The sequence below is a fragment of the Doryrhamphus excisus genome, linkage group LG10, assembly GCF_037039965.1.
Source record: "Doryrhamphus excisus strain RoL-2023G ecotype Guam linkage group LG10, RoL_Dexc_Guam_v1.1, whole genome shotgun sequence".
Lineage (NCBI taxonomy): Eukaryota > Metazoa > Chordata > Actinopteri > Syngnathiformes > Syngnathidae > Doryrhamphus > Doryrhamphus excisus.
Window position 1 is genome coordinate 20,977,496 of NC_136366.1, and position 17,805 is coordinate 20,995,300.

The 17,805-nt window shown below is 40.9% G+C and overlaps 2 protein-coding genes across 4 annotated transcripts in view; one reads left to right on the top strand and one right to left on the bottom strand.

Annotated features, from left to right (window-relative positions):
* Nucleotides 1-3: 3 nt before the first annotated feature.
* sigmar1 (sigma non-opioid intracellular receptor 1) lies at nucleotides 4-2,713 on the bottom strand. The gene is made up of 5 exons (XM_058050935.2): nucleotides 2,449-2,713; nucleotides 2,270-2,321; nucleotides 1,576-1,724; nucleotides 1,409-1,501; nucleotides 4-989 (listed from the first exon to the last, which is right to left on the bottom strand). The coding sequence occupies exons 1-5, from the start codon at nucleotides 2,591-2,593 to the stop codon at nucleotides 760-762; spliced, it is 669 nt and encodes a 222-aa protein (XP_057906918.1). The 5' UTR covers nucleotides 2,594-2,713; the 3' UTR covers nucleotides 4-759.
* A 227-nt stretch (nucleotides 2,714-2,940) lies between these two features.
* The window catches only part of galt (galactose-1-phosphate uridylyltransferase), a 127,283-nt gene continuing 112,418 nt past the window's right edge, over nucleotides 2,941-17,805 (top strand). For 2 of the 3 annotated variants that reach the window (XM_078794310.1, XM_058050787.2), the window contains exons 1-10: nucleotides 2,941-3,079; nucleotides 3,407-3,576; nucleotides 3,670-3,745; nucleotides 4,001-4,049; nucleotides 6,078-6,207; nucleotides 6,378-6,434; nucleotides 8,665-8,787; nucleotides 11,729-11,861; nucleotides 11,990-12,073; nucleotides 16,780-16,934. In XM_078794310.1, coding sequence (XP_078650436.1) covers nucleotides 3,046-3,079; nucleotides 3,407-3,576; nucleotides 3,670-3,745; nucleotides 4,001-4,049; nucleotides 6,078-6,207; nucleotides 6,378-6,434; nucleotides 8,665-8,787; nucleotides 11,729-11,861; nucleotides 11,990-12,073; nucleotides 16,780-16,934 — 1,011 coding nt within the window. In that variant the 5' untranslated portion in view covers nucleotides 2,941-3,045. Of the gene's footprint in view, nucleotides 3,080-3,406; nucleotides 3,577-3,669; nucleotides 3,746-4,000; nucleotides 4,050-6,077; nucleotides 6,208-6,377; nucleotides 6,435-8,664; nucleotides 8,788-11,728; nucleotides 11,862-11,989; nucleotides 12,074-16,779; nucleotides 16,935-17,003; nucleotides 17,626-17,805 lie in introns of those variants that run through there. The other variant, XM_058050863.2, reaches the window with a different exon arrangement.

Consider the following 17,805-nt stretch of genomic DNA (forward strand, 5'->3'; position numbering starts at 1 on the left):
GAATAATTTTCCAAAAGTATATTTGCATATGTGCTCATGACCATTTAAGGTACAGCGTTTATCATTCCTTCAATACATACATGAACCATATAAACCTGACATGGTAGATCTGAGAACTTTAGTATATTTGAGAATGTATTCAGTTAAAAATTTTGATATAAGACAATCAGACTTGTTAGAGGAAATAAACAACACAAATGAGATGCTCTGATGAGAAATGTAGCAATAGTTTTTCAGAATGGGATTTGGCAAGTTATATAGACCATCTCTTTACAAAGACATAAACATAAAGATATAACACTATCCCAGCACTCAACATAATTGGAAGCATGAGGATCAGCAACCAGCATCAGCATGTTTCAATTACAGAAAAAAAGAACAGAACGTCACACTGAACAATTGTAGTTGAAGGATTTTTGAGCACCAAATGCTGTATTGTCTGCTTGGGCAGCTTTGGAGGGAGCTTTAAAAGGAATGCTCCTGTAGTGTTAGTTATTGTTAGTGTAAGATAAATGTAGGAGGGCGTGCTTGCATCTATTTTTAAAAAAGACAAAGAATCACCTTTTTTTAGTGCTGATGCAGTTTGATGTTGTTGGATAAACTCAAGCTTATCAAGGATCTTTCATTTACAGTAAAAAGCGATCATCTGGTAACATGGGACTCCATTGCCAGACATCAAAGACATAACAGCACATCGACAAATTGTGATGCTACTGTCTCAGTGCAGGTGTCAAAACCGTGTGTCGCCCTTCCTCGCCTTTAAAACACTCCGGCCTCGGCAAGCGTGGTTCCAATCTCCAACAGCATGGCCTTCCAGCAGACTTTCATGGTGTGGTACAGGGTGACAAAGTCGTGGGTACTGAAAATGGTGTCCACCACAGCCGGAGCCAGCGTGGACGGGATGAAACCTCTGCCGTACTCCACCATCCAAGTCCCTGCAGACCACTGGACGGCTGCGGCCTCGCCCATCCCGTGCACGACAGTGTCACCTGCAGAGGACGACACGATCATTCCTCAAATAGTAATAAAAAAGCAGGTGATGCCGCTGCTGTAGCATTAGCGTCATCCGATAGCAGCACACAACTGAGTTGACATGAGCAAATTAACACACTGGTGGGGTTTTAAGTCTCCAGTTATTCTGACTCATTTATTCTATTGCCCTAGCATCGGAACATATTTAAAGCAACACACTTGAGCATGAGTTATTGTCTGCTATTACGTCTACTGTATTGGGCAATACGAGTAAAGGTCACTATCGGGGTGTTCATGTCGGGAGGGCTCTGATTATGTTAAAAACTGAACCAATTTACAGTGATAAAAGGGGGATAGCTGCACTGATAATCATGTCGGTCCTTCTAGCTAATTTTACCGTGTCAAAACACACCCCATCAGTAAAGTTAACGCATACCAGGATAGAAAAGTTCACTCTTGGTGGTTCCATCTGTCCACCTTCTGAAGGTACCAGAGATGATGGTGTCCGAAATCTCAGCCCAGTAGCGACCTATCAGAGAGGGGGTGACAGAGAACATTGTGCAGGATGCAATAAACTCACACGCTCCCTTCTCCTGCACTCACCTGAGTGTCCCGATGTGTCGATCCCAGTACCGAACAGGATGACGTATTCCGTTAGCGAGGAGTGGAGCACACACATGGCTCCCATCCAGCCTCCGGCATTCAGAAACACCCACTGCAGGTCTTCATCTGGCAGGATGTGTCCGGGATACCTGGACACAAAACACAACATAAAGCCTCCTGTTCTACGGACTAATGCAGATCTGTGATTAAGTGCATAACAGAAATGGGTGTGTCATGGGGTTGTTAAACTAGTACTGTATGCAATTCCACACAAAAGACTTCTGGATTGTCATCTGAATGTTTACCACAAGATTATTTCCTTAGATATAATTGACACTGAAGTAGAGGCTTTAATTTTAGTTTACCTTGCAGTGGGGTACAAGTCAGTTGCATCAGGCAGTTATTTATATTACTCCTTCTTGAGGCGTTACATAAGATAACAGGAATATTACAAACGGCTCTCCTTATGACACAACGGTGTAAACTGCAAACACAGCAATATGCATAGTAATATATTGCCTTTTCTCTCTATATACAAATATATAGTTGCATTGTGTATAAAAACCTCATATTGATCTTAGATTGTGCTGGTGTAGCTAATGAGGTTTCCAGTGAGTGAGGTGAAAAAATTACAGAACTAACAATGAACAACCATTTCTTAAGCTTTCTAAACGTAAAATAGTGTTGTCCATACCTCTTCCTGAGCTCGACCACCAGTTTGGAGTAGGCCTGCTCATGGTCCTGCCCTAAGAGTACAACACAATGAGGGTACGCTTGCTAACTGTACCAGCCTTTGTGGTTACAACACGGTTACGCGAGTTTACACGATGTGTGAGGACAAATCAACGGTTCGGCTTCCATGTTCGAACTCACCCGCGTACTGTTTGGCCAATTTGGCAACCTCGTCTTTGTCGAAAAGGTACTGCTTGGTGGCCATCCAGTGGTTCAGCAGCAGTACGGCCAGTGCGACAATTCCAACAAACACCAGCAGTTTGAAACACGTTCTGAAAAAAGCCATTGTTGACACCGGACGACAACACAGACGTACAGCAACAGGTTTGTCCACCAAAAGAAGAAAATATGGCGCGGTTCGCACCACCTGCAAAGGATTGGCAGTTACTTCCGGGTTTAGTGGAGGCGGGACGGAATCCTTTCACCAATCGTTGGCAGCAATGCTCTCAGACTGTTCCATTTGGTGGCACTTTAAGGGTATGCAGTGGAATATAAATTCTTTTATGGATTTTTTTAGTTTACCGTATGATATTTTAGTTTGAATTGTATGTTCTGAAAAACGTACGGACCACATTCTTATCAAGCGTCTAACTGTTGTTGTTTAAAAGTGATTGCTGTGAATGTCGATAGATAATAGTACGCTCCTGTTTTTCAGGAAGTAGGCGACGGCGTTTGTTAGCGTTTACACGCTCGGGGGCCTTGAATTGTTTTTTTGGGACTACACACATCGTTGTTAATATGAGTGGCCCCGAAATCCACTTTGATCCGAAAGGTATGGAGTTGTAGTAACATGTTGTTAACGCACCCAGAATTACAAGTCGGTCCAAAACTGCATTGAAAATCACCCGCGTTAGGTCCAAACAAGTTGGCATTTAAAGTCATGGGATTACTGCCTTGCTGTTATACAAGAGTTCTTTATCAAGTTGTCTGAAAGGCACATACAATTAATCAGTTGGCAGCTTTTGAAAGCGTGTGTGCTGTAGTATTAATCATACAGTACATTAATTCAAACCTTGGGTGTTTAGGCGCCACCGGGTTAAAAGTGTGTGTTTGTTTAAACATGTTAAATAATCATTCTCTGGTCTAAACGCACCCTCAGATCACCAACACCTGCGTTATAACCCTCTGAGGGACAGCTGGGTTCTGGTCTCAGCCCACCGCATGAAGAGACCCTGGGCTGGTCAGGTGGAAAAACCTCTTGAAGAGCATATACCCAGATATGATCCTCACAATCCACTATGCCCAGGGAACACACGTGCCAATTTGGAGGTAATAACCAACATATGCATACAATTATGATTCATCTTGAAATATTTGGTCTTGACGTGGCTTCTTCTGATTGTATTTGTTGTGTCTTACCAGGTGAACCCAGATTATGAAAGCACGTTTGTGTTTGAAAACGACTTCCCTGCCCTCCAGCCAAATGCTCCGAATCCTGGTGAGCGTGTTTCATTCATTTAGTCCTTTTTGTTTTTTGCTTTTGGGAAAGTAAATTGATTATAAAAGCGGAATATTTTAACTGCACGGTTGTGATAACACCATGACTGATGTAGACCACATATTTTTATCTTTATTGTCATATAATTACAGTAGTTTTTTCCATTTTTGCTGTCGTTTTTTGGAGAGAAAAAAGTCACGCCATGCTGCTCACCCCTGATTTAAGCACTGAACACAAATGTGTTGTGAACTTTAGGCCCAGATCAACATCCACTGTTCCAGTCTAAAGCTGCCAGAGGGGTGTGGTAAGAAAAATAGTTATTATTTATTCTGAAATCTTAGTTATTGAGGTTCCCTCTATCTCTCCACCTCTGTCTTAGACTATTTGAACTCTCACCCAGTCACACCCTTCACACATTACATTAGTGTTGTTTTTCCTGTGGGCCTCCAACAGAAGAAAGCAGCAGCAATATTTGCACTGCACATGCATACAAAACAAGCCACGTCCAGTTTTTGTTGGGGCTTTTGTCAGACATTTTGTGTGAGTAATGACTGCTTGGCAGGATAGCCACTCCTACACGAGCCTAAACGAATAAAGGAGAACGTTTCCCTCCTCTCCCAACCTGGGAAAACACATATGAGACCATCCTTCACACATTAAACATCTTTAAAAATGCTCCTGTGTGTGCCATTCCAGGGATGATTGTATCTGGCAGGAGAGTCGAGACTAAATAATAGATTAAAATCACTACTATGTGCCGCTTGAAACCTCAATGAAGTGTTCATATTCCACACACACACACACACACACACACACAGCAGATAATGAGGCACAGATAGTTTGAATGTTGCCGTGTTTTTCTCGCATTGATGTTAAGTTTTCTTTGCCGCCAAGTGTTTCTTTTTGGATATGGGTGTCTTTTCATTTTCACCACGCGCAGGCTGGCGTGCATGTTTGTGCTCACATCGCATACGTTTGTTGTGGCAAAGAGAAAAGGAAGTTGGAATAAAAAAAAAAAAGTTGGGGCTGTGCAGCAACATTCAGACAACCAATTAGCAAAGCGACAAAATGCGATGTGATTAATTATTTATTAATTTTTTAGATAAGTGACAAAGAAGGCTACATGAGAGACAAAAATACAATTTGTAATGACTTTAATTAATACCTTCAATCCCAACAGAATGGTCGGCATCGTAATTAGAGTTTATTTGGTGTTAATTTAATCCAATTAGTTCAATCTCAGCCTCTTTTATGTCAGCAGAAAACCACAATGGATGCATATCAAGACAGGAACTTAGGCTTCCTTCCTCAAACAGGAACCTGCATTTGGCTGCCATCTTGGCCTCTGTGCTGCAGTGCATTGTGTGGGTGTCATTTCCACTTTCAATACTAAAGGCTCAATGATACGACAACCGAGTCACACGGCATCTTAACGTCATCCGAGTTACAGTAATCCCTCACTTATGGCGGTTAACTGGTTCCAGACCCGGATGTGATAAGTGAATATTGTTTTTAACAAGGAGAAGTCCTTATTACTTAGTTACAGCATAGAAAACCTGTTTATGATCTTCCAAATATGTTTTTTTTACAATATTAGAGCCCTCTAATAATGTCTTCTGAGTGCCTTGTATTTGTATTTTAGTACATTTAACCATGTTAATGCTGGAAAAATTGTTAATTTAGGCAAATTGCTTGTATTTTGCTCATTTTTTCATTAATAAAAAGGCCCATTCAACCACAAAGCAGCAAGGATTTAGTCATATATTTTTGAAAAACTGTAGTAGAGTGAGGGAGCATTGTTCGAACGCTGTACTGCCATCTTGTCCAGTCGATAAAAACCAGGAGGTTGCCTACAGCCTCAGATGAGTGACCTTTATGCGGTTTATTACATGAAGGAGAATAGAATTCTTCCACGTTAGACATGAAAAAAGTTGTCTTATTCAGCAGAGAGCAACTCGTAAGGCATGTTCGTGTTCGTCAGTTTGAACAGCACCAGTACTGGAAACAAATTTGGTTTTGACTCTTCTCTTCAAGAAGTATCCTGCCTTTTGAGAAGCAGGAACATAGAAACCGTCTTCAATTGTTTTATTTATTTCATTTTTTAACAGGCCATTCCCACACGCATGAGCATGATTCCTAGGCAAACCCAGCAACTAACACATAATTTATTCATCACGCTGGTAACAACAGGAAAATGTTTTTATGAATAATAGACACACACCCTAAGACAAAAAAAGTGTAGGATGCACTTTTAAAAAATATGGTGATGCAGCAACACATCCCTGCTATCTGACATCTCTCCTCTCATACCCCCCCCCAACCCCATTCTTAGTAAGGTCATGTGTTTCCATCCCTGGTCTGATGTCACACTCCCCCTCATGACCAAAGAAGAGGTTGTCAAGGTGATTGACAAGTGGGCGGAGCTGGTGGAAGAACTCGGTGCCACTTACCCCTGGGTTCAGGTACAGTTTTCATTACATAAAAAAAAAAAAAAAAAAAGGAACAGGATCCGTTCAGTAACACACACTCACAAAAATGTGGCTCTGGACATCCCTGTAATATACATAATTTGTGTTATTTTTCTACAGTAAATAACATATTACAACTTCCCTGATGCATCTTCTCCCTTTAGATCTTTGAAAATAAAGGCGCTATGATGGGTTGCTCCAATCCACATCCTCACTGTCAGGTATTTGACTTGATATTTTGTGTCAATGGTTGGAAGTCTAACACCTATTTGGGCTTGACAGCAATGTGAGATATCAATACTGATAATATGAATAAGCACTTCTTGTTCACATGCTTGCATTCTTATATTTTAAATCTGACATTTAGCACTAGACCAGGGGTGGGCAAACTACGGCCCGGGGGCCACATCCGGCCCGCCAAGTGTTTGAATACGGCCCGCCCAATCTTTCCAAAGTATTTCATTTAAACTCAACATACAACCTGGCATCATGGCCTGAGCCAACCTTTTGATGGTTTTATCAATTTCCTTTTTTGACATGGTCTGTTGTTTACAAAGTGCTCCTGAAAAAAGGGACACAAGCACATAATAATAATAATAATAATAATAATAATAATTATTATTATTAGATTATTATAATTATTATTAGAACTATTATGATTATTATAATTATTATATTAATGCTAATTATTATATTAATTATATATAATATTATTGTTATATTTGCATATTTTACATAATAATAATATAATAATCATTATTTTAATTTTATTGTAATTATTATAAAATTTTATTATTTTTTTAAATATTTAAATATAAATATAAAATAATAACTAATAATAGCAGATTGCCTGACAATTTTACCAGGTGGACTGTTACGTGTAAAATATATAGTCTGCCCCCACCCCCGTACATTTTGTCATATCAATGCGGCCCGCCAGTCAAAAAGTTTGCCCACCCCTGCACTAGACCCTGCATCAGGGTATAAAGTCATGTACTTTTCTAACGTCAATATCTAGACCTTGTCAACAGAGGGCAGTGTTCGACTTAAGACCTGCACACTGCATCATGGGGTTTACTTGGTTCAAATGTGAAGTTTATATATAATGAGTTGTACTAAATACAAATGTCTACTTAATAATGATTAAAGCATATATTTTTACAGAATGTGGTTATAGACTAAAGAGCAGCATTACAGTATTATGTCGTCTGCTGTGTGGACTTGTAACAACAAGCTACATTCGCAGACAGTCCTGTTATAATGTGTTTATAGAGCTGGTTGAACATCAGCATTTACAGATATACAGTCGTCCCTCGTTTATCACAGTCACTTGATTTCAGAGTCGACTGTGATAAGCACATTTTCACCAACTATTTCATTCATTCATTTTCTACCGCTTATACCGCGAGAGGCGGGGTACACCCTGGACTGGTCACCAGCCAATCACAGGGCACATATAGACAAACAACCATTCACACTCACATTCATACCTATGGACAATTTGGAGTGGCCAATTAACCTAGCATGTTTTTGGAATGTGGGAGGAAACCGGAGTACCCGGAGAAAACCCACGCATGCACGGGGAGAACATGGAAACTCCACACAGAGATGGTGGGATTGAACTCGGGTCTCCTAGCTGTGAGGTCTCTGCGCTAACCACTCTTCCGCCATGCAGCTGGAGTCGATAGTGATAAATTGAATATTTTTGTATTTGGCCCATGCAAAACCTGTTCATGGCCTTCTCAGTGCAGTTTTTACCATTATTAAAGCACAGTAGACATGAAATAACACCCCTATATTCACCTTTACACACACATAGTAGAAAAAATAAGCAAAAATAAAACAGAATTACTCACAACTTGGCATTAGGAACATTCCTTGAACGTCATCTGGGTCGATGGCATGCCTTTAAAAAAATAGCGTAGCTATGCTGTGTTCACTTACAGTGAAACTCTGCGGACGGCATGAATCTTTTTTTAACTTCAAGGTAATGAAAGTCAGTTAACTGTGATGGAGTCTTTTGATTAGTTCTGTCAACAGTGTCTTCAGCTTTCACCCTGCTGAAATAAATAGATGCTCATCTCTGGCAAGGAACACACATTTAACAAGCCTGGAGGGATAAAATGAATGTGGTCAAAACACATTGATTAAGCAGTATTGATGAATAACCTCATTAAATGTAGTCATCAAGAATCACAGTGGGGGTGGAGGGGGAGTTGTGCATACCAAACACACCAGATTCAGATCAACTCTGGTTTTTTTTGCATGTGTGTGGCCTGGTGAGTCGCTAGTGTTGACCTCAGTTATGTATGCTTATTGTCTCCACATGCCTGTATGCACTGCCTACCAACATGTCAGTTGGTGCACGATTTCACCTTATTTAGCACTTTCTTTTCCGCCTTCACGACTGCTTGCTTGTCCATTTTTGTCCTACTTCCTGTCACATTGCAGGTATGGGCGAGCAACTTCCTGCCAAATGAGCCAGCACTATCCGATCGCTGTCAGAGAGCGTTCTACGAGAAACACAAAGAGCCGCTGCTGCTGCAATACGCCAAGCAAGAAACAGAGAAAAAGGTACTGTACAGCAAACACGGGGCCATGGAACCTCTTTACGTCAGGAACACATACTGATGGTTTTTCCACTTTCCAGTTTGGTCAAGGATAATACTTACCAAGTCCAGTTGTTCTTGACCTTTTTCTAAATGAAACTTCTGTATCACAGTATTCCATTTTCCCCTCATCCATCTTCTTCCACCCTTTTCCTGGTGTCATTCTGTTACACCTCCACTTCCCGTCTTCCACCAGTGCACTCTGCCTGTTTTTCAGTCAGTGAAGCGTGTGATGGGGCAGCAGAAATGCTCATTGGCATCACGCTGCGGCATCCATCTTCGACATGTGCACAGATTAAGAAGATATACTTTGTGTGTGTTTTTAGCAATTCACCAATCATGTGTGAAGAGCAACAGCAACCTTGAGGAAGTTTGGGTGTCTAAGTCAACATGTAGCACGTTGCACACATGAAAGATGCAGCTTTAACACATAGTCATTTCTTGGTATCTTATGCCAAGGGCTTTTTCTTTCATTTCTCAGTTTACATCGCAGTTCAAAAAGAGGTTCCCGCACACTGTGTCGCTCTCATTCATTAGTTTATTTAGATCACGTTTCTGTCCATTTGACCTTCATCAGACAGGTTGCAGTTTACATTGCAAAAATCATTCACACTTATTCATATAGCCTGGGGATGTCCAAACGTTTTCCACAAATGGCCACATAGTGAAAAATAATGCAAGGGCCAACCTTGATATTTTGTATAGCAACACATGCAGATATGCTAAAAATGACATAAGCTGTGCCCCATTTTTAGCCTTGTTTTTAGCTCTGAATGAATGTATGGATGTTCTATTTTAATGCATCTTTTACTCAACTCTATTTTTTTCGTCACTGTAAAGTGTCTTTGAGTACTCTGAAAAGCGCTATACAAATAAAATGTATTATTGTTATTATTATTATATATCTCAGCTTTGTGATATATAGTAGGTTAGTCATGTGTTTTACTGTATTAGTAGTATTAGTTTAATTTATTCATATAACTTATTCTTGTTAGATTGCAACTCCTTCCCCTTTGGACACCCCTGATATGCCCCTACTTCATAACATTCGTAATTCCATCCAAAATGTTCAAATGATGACATTTGTATGATTATCACATATTTTAAGAAATAGCAAAGGAGCCATTAAGTTGATTGGCCACTTCACTCGCGGACTAAGAAGTCTACTTGAGTTCTGTCTGGAGAGGAGTATTTTATTCCCTTTCCCCCCTAAGTGAGTCATCTCTTTGGCTGAACGGAATGAATAAAGTGTGGTAAAAAGTCTGTTTATCCATTTATCCATGGATAAACTGTACCAAGTTTCTCTGTTTTGAAAGATGACGGTGGCTTGGGAACAAGTTTTCCTGAGGTGTTTCTTTTTGTATGACAGGTTTTGACGTTTATGAACATTAGACTTCATGACAAGTCTACGAGGGCCGGAGAATTAACTTGTCAGGCTGCGGTTGCGTCCATTGAACTGTAGATTTGGCCGAAGGTGATTTTCATTAAAATGCACAGCCAAAGTAAGGACATCTGATGCTAGCAGACTTATCTGAGATTAAAGAATAGTACCATCTGATTGGTTACAACAATGATCCTCTGTGTGCGTAGAGCTATAGGGGTTGGAGTCGGAGGAGTGCAGACACTTGAATGTCTTAGACAGGCACTCATGGGGGCTGACCTTTATAAAATTAGAGTGGAGGATGAGTGTACGAGTGTTTTCCAGCCTGCCCTGTACGTGTGTGTGTGTGTGTGTTTGTGTCTTCAGTGTCCCCCTCCCTATTTGCTCCTGTCTGTCTGACCCGAGGTTAGGACCATAAATTGGCACGCTGCAGTACTTGAAGGAGTTTCAATTGAGGTTTGACTCCCCTGTGATGGCCTTGACTTTGAAAGCAAAACTTTCTGAGCTAATTGAATAAAACTTTTTGGGGCCATTTGTGATATGCCATGAGTCTGTTTCAGGACATCGTCCGCTTCCTGCATGCCTGGGTGCTTTCTTCTCTGTCCCTTCTCCATTCATTTGTATTCTAGCTTTCGTCTGCTGCTTTATAATCCGCTTACAGTCACAGGAGAACAGATATTGGAAAGGAGTGTGGAAGGTGCAAGGTTAAAGAAAAGAATGTTTAACTTGAGATTGAATAAGGTCGGGAAAAATTGTGTTTATAATGCAACCATTACATTACACAGAAATATATATGACACAAGTACAAGTCCTTATCTTTATTAATATGCAGTCTTTATTGTTTTGCAGCAGTTTTGTTGTTCAGCAACTCCTGTCTATTTTAAATCAAACCCGATGTGATTGTGTCGACTATATTGTGCGTCTTGACAGTTATTTACAGTGTTTAGTATTTCATTCATTCATTCATTTTCTACCGCTTATCCTCATGAGGGTTGAGAGGGTTGCTGGAGCCTATCAGCACCCTGGACTGGTGGCCAGCCAATCACAGGGCACATATAGACAAACAACCATTCACACTCACATTCATACCTATGGACAATTTGGAGTCGGCAATTAACCTAGCATGTTTTTGGAATGTGGGAGGGAACCGAAGAAAACCCACGCATGCACGGGGAGAACATGCAAACTCCGCACAGAGATGGCCGAGGGTGGAATTGGAACTCAGGTCACCTCGCTGTGAGGCCTGCACGCTAACCACCGATTCGCCGTGCAGCCCTTGTTTAGTATTTGTCCCTGAATAATTATGTTGCATTATCATGACTGTATGGATGTGATATACTGCAGGTGAAAAAGCCCAAGGACAGCTGGGATAGGCTCCAGCACCCTAGTGATCACAGCGGTACTGAAAATGGATGGACTATTACAAGTTTATCCTCATAAAATTGTGACCTTTTTTCCGTTAGCATACAATTTAAAATAAAAAAAGATATATATTGACTTTATTGTCCAAATTTTCTTCTGTTAGGAGCGGTTGGTGGTGATGAACGCTGACTGGCTGGCAGTGGTTCCTTATTGGGCAACGTGGCCCTACCAGTTGCTACTGTTACCACGGCGACATGTCCTCAGAATCAGTGAACTGACCACAGAGGAAAGGGAAAGTACGTACCGCAGTTTGGCTGTCCATTTATAGCGGTCCATTTAGCTTCCTTCTCTCAATGCAATGCAATCAGTTCCAGTATCCTTTTACGTGCTCGCTTCATTATGTGTTCTGTGATCTGTTTGTTAGGTCTGGCGGACATTATGAAGCGACTGCTGACCAAGTACGACAATCTGTTTGAGTCGTCCTTTCCCTACTCCATGGGCTGGCACGGTGAGAATAAAAGCTCCACGTGAATTTAGTTTAGTTATGTATAAAGTTCAGAAGTTTCCTAAAGGTTTAACTTCTGAAAATGAGAAACTGAAAGAAATGGAACACGAGTCTGGAAAAGCCTGAGACTACTCTTAAGTGAAAGTAGCAGTAAAGCGCAGTAAAGGCGAGTGATTGCATTACATTACTGTCGGAATATTTAAAAATAACTCCTATCAACTGACCGTTTGCCCACTTAATTATTGGTTAATTATCATGTGAATACCAAGTAGCTGGTCTAATGTAAAAAAAAAAAAATGATTTGAAGTCCTTTTAAGTGTTTAGTTGAAGTGCACCGTATATCATTATTAGACACATTAGCATATTTAAAGGTGAAGGGTGTAAAGTTCAGGATATTGGTAACGACGTAATATAAATTACAAAAGGATGATATTTTTTACCCATAAAGTGACTGCTTAGAACTTTCCTCTCAGCACTGTACACTCCTGATTAAAATGTTAAGACCAGTTGAAATATTGCAAGAATTTACATTTTGCGCTGTTGGATCCTAAGGAAATTCTAAGTAGAGCTTCGAAATGCAATGGGATCCCACCTTAGATGATTTCCACACGGCACAGTAGAGGAGGAGGTGCCACCATAATCCTCCAGTGGAGCTTTGTGTCGTGCAGGGGTGTCAAACGGCGGCTGGCTATCCCTCCAGATTGAAAGCCGTCCTCTGTGTGGTCAATTACTGGCTTTTTCAACGCTGCTCTTCACTGTGCCACCCCGACAAAGGTCTTCTTCCAGAGGAAGGAGCTCACTGCTTTGGACCATCCTGTGTGTTCCCCTGATCTAAAGCCAGTTGAGAACATTTGGGGATGGATAGCAAGAGAATCTCAAATATCAACGTAGCGCTCTAAAACTGGCCAGCCACCATCGTAACCACAGAAGCGGGTATTAGGCCACTTCCATAAGCTTACAAGTAGATGATGCCGGGGGAGGAACAAAGGATCAAGGGAACAAGGCTGCATTGAGAAATAAGAAGCTGAAGGAGAAAGATTCAAACGGTACCGCTGTTCTCTGCCTGTTCTCAAGCTGACAGCACAGGATGATGGCATTAGCAGGGAATCTGCGTCTCTCAGAGACTTTAAGATGATTCCGCAGACAGGAGTTGATCCAAAAGGACAAAGAAAGGCATGTCGCTTTTGTCAACATCAGATGGTCCGCTCAGTTGAAGTTACTGAGCTGTGGGTCCGTACTCATTGCACCTTCTTTACGTTTACCTTCATTTCTTGCTCTTTCTTTCATGTGCCTATCCAAGGAAGACATGTCTGGTAAATCAAACAGCAAAAGCATCAGTCATTCAATCTAAATACAGGAGGTGGAATTGGTCAACCTTGGTTGAGAGCTTGCCACGTCTTTCAGATTGTACTTATTAACATCCTTTAAAGTTGATCCTGGACTATTTACTGAACTCCAGAGCGTGGAGGTCTGTATGCCTATTGCTTCTTGCATAGTATTTTCATAATGCAAGGCACTTTTAAGAGGTATGGTACACCCCCTTGCTAGTTAACGTCTTCCAATCATGCAGTGGTGTCCAAAGTGCGGTCTGGGGGCCATTTGTAAAAAACAACTTTTTTTTATGGGCCCTCAACACGTTTTAAAAATATAATTAAACAAGAAGACAAATTGAAAAATAAATGTTGAATTTGTATTGAAGTTTTGAATGACAGTGTTGATATTGTTATGTCAAAATTAGCACTATAAAGTCTTTCAAACATGCAAGAGGCTATTTGCATAGCACTCAGCCAGTAAATTCTTGTCTCAGACTTTGGAAATGAATGCCGGACTGCTGAGAAGCGACAGCTTGTGTATTTATGATACCCAAAAGTCTGGAAGCTGTGCTCAGGATAGTGTTTACCACCCCGGCAGCTGTTGCTCCCGTGAATCTAAGCTCAGGCTGTGCTTGATATTTATCTGCACTGAAACAGGCAGCGAGGGAAATACCCAGTGTGAGGGCTTGTCGGAGAAAACGCCTTTCGGAGGGGGGGGTGGTGGGGGGGCGGCCCGCAGCGGAACAAAGGTTAGCAGAGTGCAGTGATGCGCTGACGGAGTAGAGAGCAAGTGTCATCATGGCTCAATAGTCAAGTGTTAAATGTTGCAGGGCAAATTTCTGCAGCCGCTACACCCTGCTGAGTTAGGACACTTCACTGCTCACTCACCATATCATTCTCCATGAGTGGTAAATGCCCAAAATGGATAATTCATTCGAGTGTGAATGTAATTATGTGATTTGCAGTGAACAGGAACACACTTTGGCAAATACTCCTATAGAAAAGGAAGGTGAATAGCTTTACAGAATGGGATGTTTGCCTTAAACTTTGTGTTTGTTAAAGCGGAAAAGATGACTTTTTGTACTTTACATTCAGTAATATTCTACAGCATCTCAGATTTTCCTATTTTGATAATGGGGAAATAAAACAAATATCATATTGAACATTTATTTCATGATACAAATGCATCCAAATCACATACAATACAATTAAACAAAGAACTTTTTCTGTGCCTTCCATTTGGTTCCTCTGTCTTTTCCCAGCCATTAGTTTCTTTGCTGCCACCCTCAAGTCGTCTATAGTTGTTTCAGGTCAGACCAAATTGGCTGTGGAGTGTCTCTGGAGATTTATTCTTTTCGTTTGTGTCCTTTCCCTAATCACCTCGTTGCCTATACCTCTTAGTACAGACAGCGATTCAGGTCACGTACAGCCGAGAGTAATTAAATGAAAGGTTATGTGCTACATAATATTGATGAAAGAGTTTTCACAAGATTGTGTATTAACATTTTCCTTCAGGTATCTTCAAATTCAACACGCGTCAGATCAGGGGGGAAAGACATGGCGACATAAAATGGGAATGATTCTGTTGAGCATCAATGTTTTTCGTGCTTGATGAAAATGAAAGTAGTCTTACTTGTGGGCCAATCAAACATAACAAGCATAATTAAACTTCAGTTTTTGGGACATCTTTTTTATTTTTTAGAAATGTCCTACTTTCTAAAGCACTCTAAAACTTAATTGTCCAATGAACTGAATTATAAATGTATTTTCTGTATGTTTTTTATTTGTTTTTTTTTTCATATTTTCAACTAAAAATAGATGAGATAGACGGCAGATGGATCATGGCGCCTGCCAGTTTTTGTTTGTCAGCAAGTGGCCAACGTTTATTACACACCATGACCTTCTGCAACCTGCTTACTGCCTTTTAATGGAAGCATCTCGCTAATTAAAAACAATAACATACATAGAAATATTACATGCGGAGGAGTGGGGGCGTGTGTGAGCTGGAAGGTGCTTGTCACTGCCATCCTTCCACAAATATTCACTTCATGTTTATGAAAAAAAATAAATACATGGGAGTAAACAATTTGTAACCAAAGCAAATTATTATTAATTACTCATTGATTCATTTCATTCAGAGGGTTGCAGGGGGTGCTGGAGCCTATCCCAGCTGTCTTCGGGCGAGAGGCGGGGTACACCCTAAACTGGTCGCCAGCCAATCACAGTATTATTACTATTATTGCTATTATTAATTATGCAAATGTGAAATAATCAAGAGTAACCTGCTCAGGTGTTGTTATGGCAACACTTTAACACTAGAAGAGGTTAATTCAATTTAAATTATTTCCAATGATAGAAAAGTTCAACCTGTGTCCTGGAATGGGTTGTTTGGCCTTCGGTGGTAATTTACAGGGTAATTTATAATCCTCTGGATTAAATGTGAGGATATAAATACTTCCAACAAACAAATGGGTCTTGATATTTAGAAGACATTGAATTACAAAATACCCCCAACCTCCTTTTCACTGGCAAACATGGTATGAAGTATAACTTAACAGCAACAATGTCTTCTTTCAGATGTGATGAGGCGGTGGGTCTATTTCTGGTCTTTAGTCTTAAAGATTTAATGAACAAAGTGGTTCAGGCATGCTGTGTGAATGGCAAGAGAGATGAATGAGCTTGTTTTCTCTCGGTGATGCATATTCTTAATTAGCTTTCCCACCACTCACTCTGGTTGTGCTGTGAAATGTGTAGTGCAGAGTTGGAGAGAGAACAAATACAGTGGAACCTCGGGTCTTGTCATTAATCCGGATGCCGGGGTGCTGGAGCCTATCCCAGCTGTATTCAGGCGAGAGGCGGGGGGCACATATAGACAAACAACCATTCACACTCACAGTCATACCTATGGACAATTTGGAGTGGCTAATTAACCTAGCATGTTTTTGGAATGTGGGAGGAAACCGGAGTACCCAGAGAAAACCCACGCATGCACGGGGAGAACATGCAAACTCCACACAGAGATGGCAGAGCGTGGGATTGAACTCGGGTCTCCTAGCTGTGAGGTCTGCGCGCTAACCGCTCGTCCGCCGTGCAGCCAATAGGCCGCTATAAAGGATTTTGTATATAGTGTCCCACCCCTAAACAGCCCACTATTTCCACAAAGCCTTGAGTCACCAACGTGTGGATGCTTTGATTGGGCACTGTAACCGAGACAGTGTACACAAAACAAGACATCTTGGCAGTACTTTGCATTGGAAAATCACTGTTCGTATTTTTGGGACTGATTCTCAAGCGATTAGAGCAAGGCGTCATCGACGTTCAGAAAGAGATGCAAAAACCTTTGATTGAGCGAAATTGTTTATCTCCTGTCTTACGCCACCCTCCTTTTTTCCCTAGGAGCTCCTACCGGGCCCCACTTAAAGGAAGACAACTCCCACTGGCAGCTGCATGCTCACTACTACCCTCCTCTTCTGCGCTCGGCCACAGTGAGGAAGTTCATGGTGGGCTATGAGATGCTCGCCCAGGAGCAGAGAGACCTCACTCCTGAACAGGTAACACTGCCCCACTAGCAAAATGCACATTTTTCTGTCTTTTATGCCCTCTTGCCTGGCTTTTTTAAGGCTGCAGAGAAGTTATGGAATCTACCAGATGAGCATTATAAAATAAGACAAGAACAAAGGGAAGGTAATGGTATACTGTAGTACAGTTGACTGTACAGTTTTTGGTGAAAGAGTACAGAGGAACCCCGGTTAACCTGTTTGCCAGTTCATGTACAAAATTTTCATTCTCCGGAGCACGTATTGTTGATATTAATACACTGTGCCAGTTTGTGTTGTAAATGTATTTTTTACCACAAACTGCCTTCCATGTTGGAATCTTATTCGCGAGCTAACAAAATGGCAAACAGAAATAAGCTACGTTACATCGCCCGTCTACAATGTCATCAGCAGTTGACTCTGTAAAATGTTAACAAACAACACGTTTTTGAAGCGGAGTAGCCAACAAAACAAAAGTATTGTTACTTTAAGACAATACCAAAAATATATGTGATGTTACACACATCAGCACTGGTATCGGTTGATATTGAGAGTTGGATAATGTTGGGTTATTGGAGTGAGAAGAGTTCAAGAAATAGATCCTCATGGCAAAATAGGAAAATGGCGGTGATTTATCTCGCTGCGATATTGTGTCTTTTGGAATGTAAATGATCACGTCTTCATTGAAGGTAAAAGTGACTTCAAATGTTTTTTTTGCACTTCCTTTCCTCCTGTATGCATCTTTATATATATTTCAGTTTGTTTCCTGCCTGTAAAACTGTAAGAATGCTTTGTGTTGACATTTTTGGCTTTCTAGAATGGATTTACATGATTTCTTAGTGGGGAAAAATGGATTCAGTTAACATCCGTTTTGGTTAGAGTCTGA

Excerpts from the sequence above, each read along its gene's own strand:
- sigmar1 (XM_058050935.2), bottom strand. The coding sequence starts at position 2,593 with ATGGCTTTTTTCAGAACGTGTTTCAAACTGCTGGTGTTTGTTGGAATT. Across the intron at positions 1,725-2,269 it reads GTGGTCGAGCTCAGGAAGAG|GTATCCCGGACACATCCTGC; the intron begins GTATGGACAACA and ends TTTTGTGTCCAG. Across the intron at positions 1,502-1,575 it reads CGACACATCGGGACACTCAG|GTCGCTACTGGGCTGAGATT; the intron begins GTGAGTGCAGGA and ends CCTCTCTGATAG.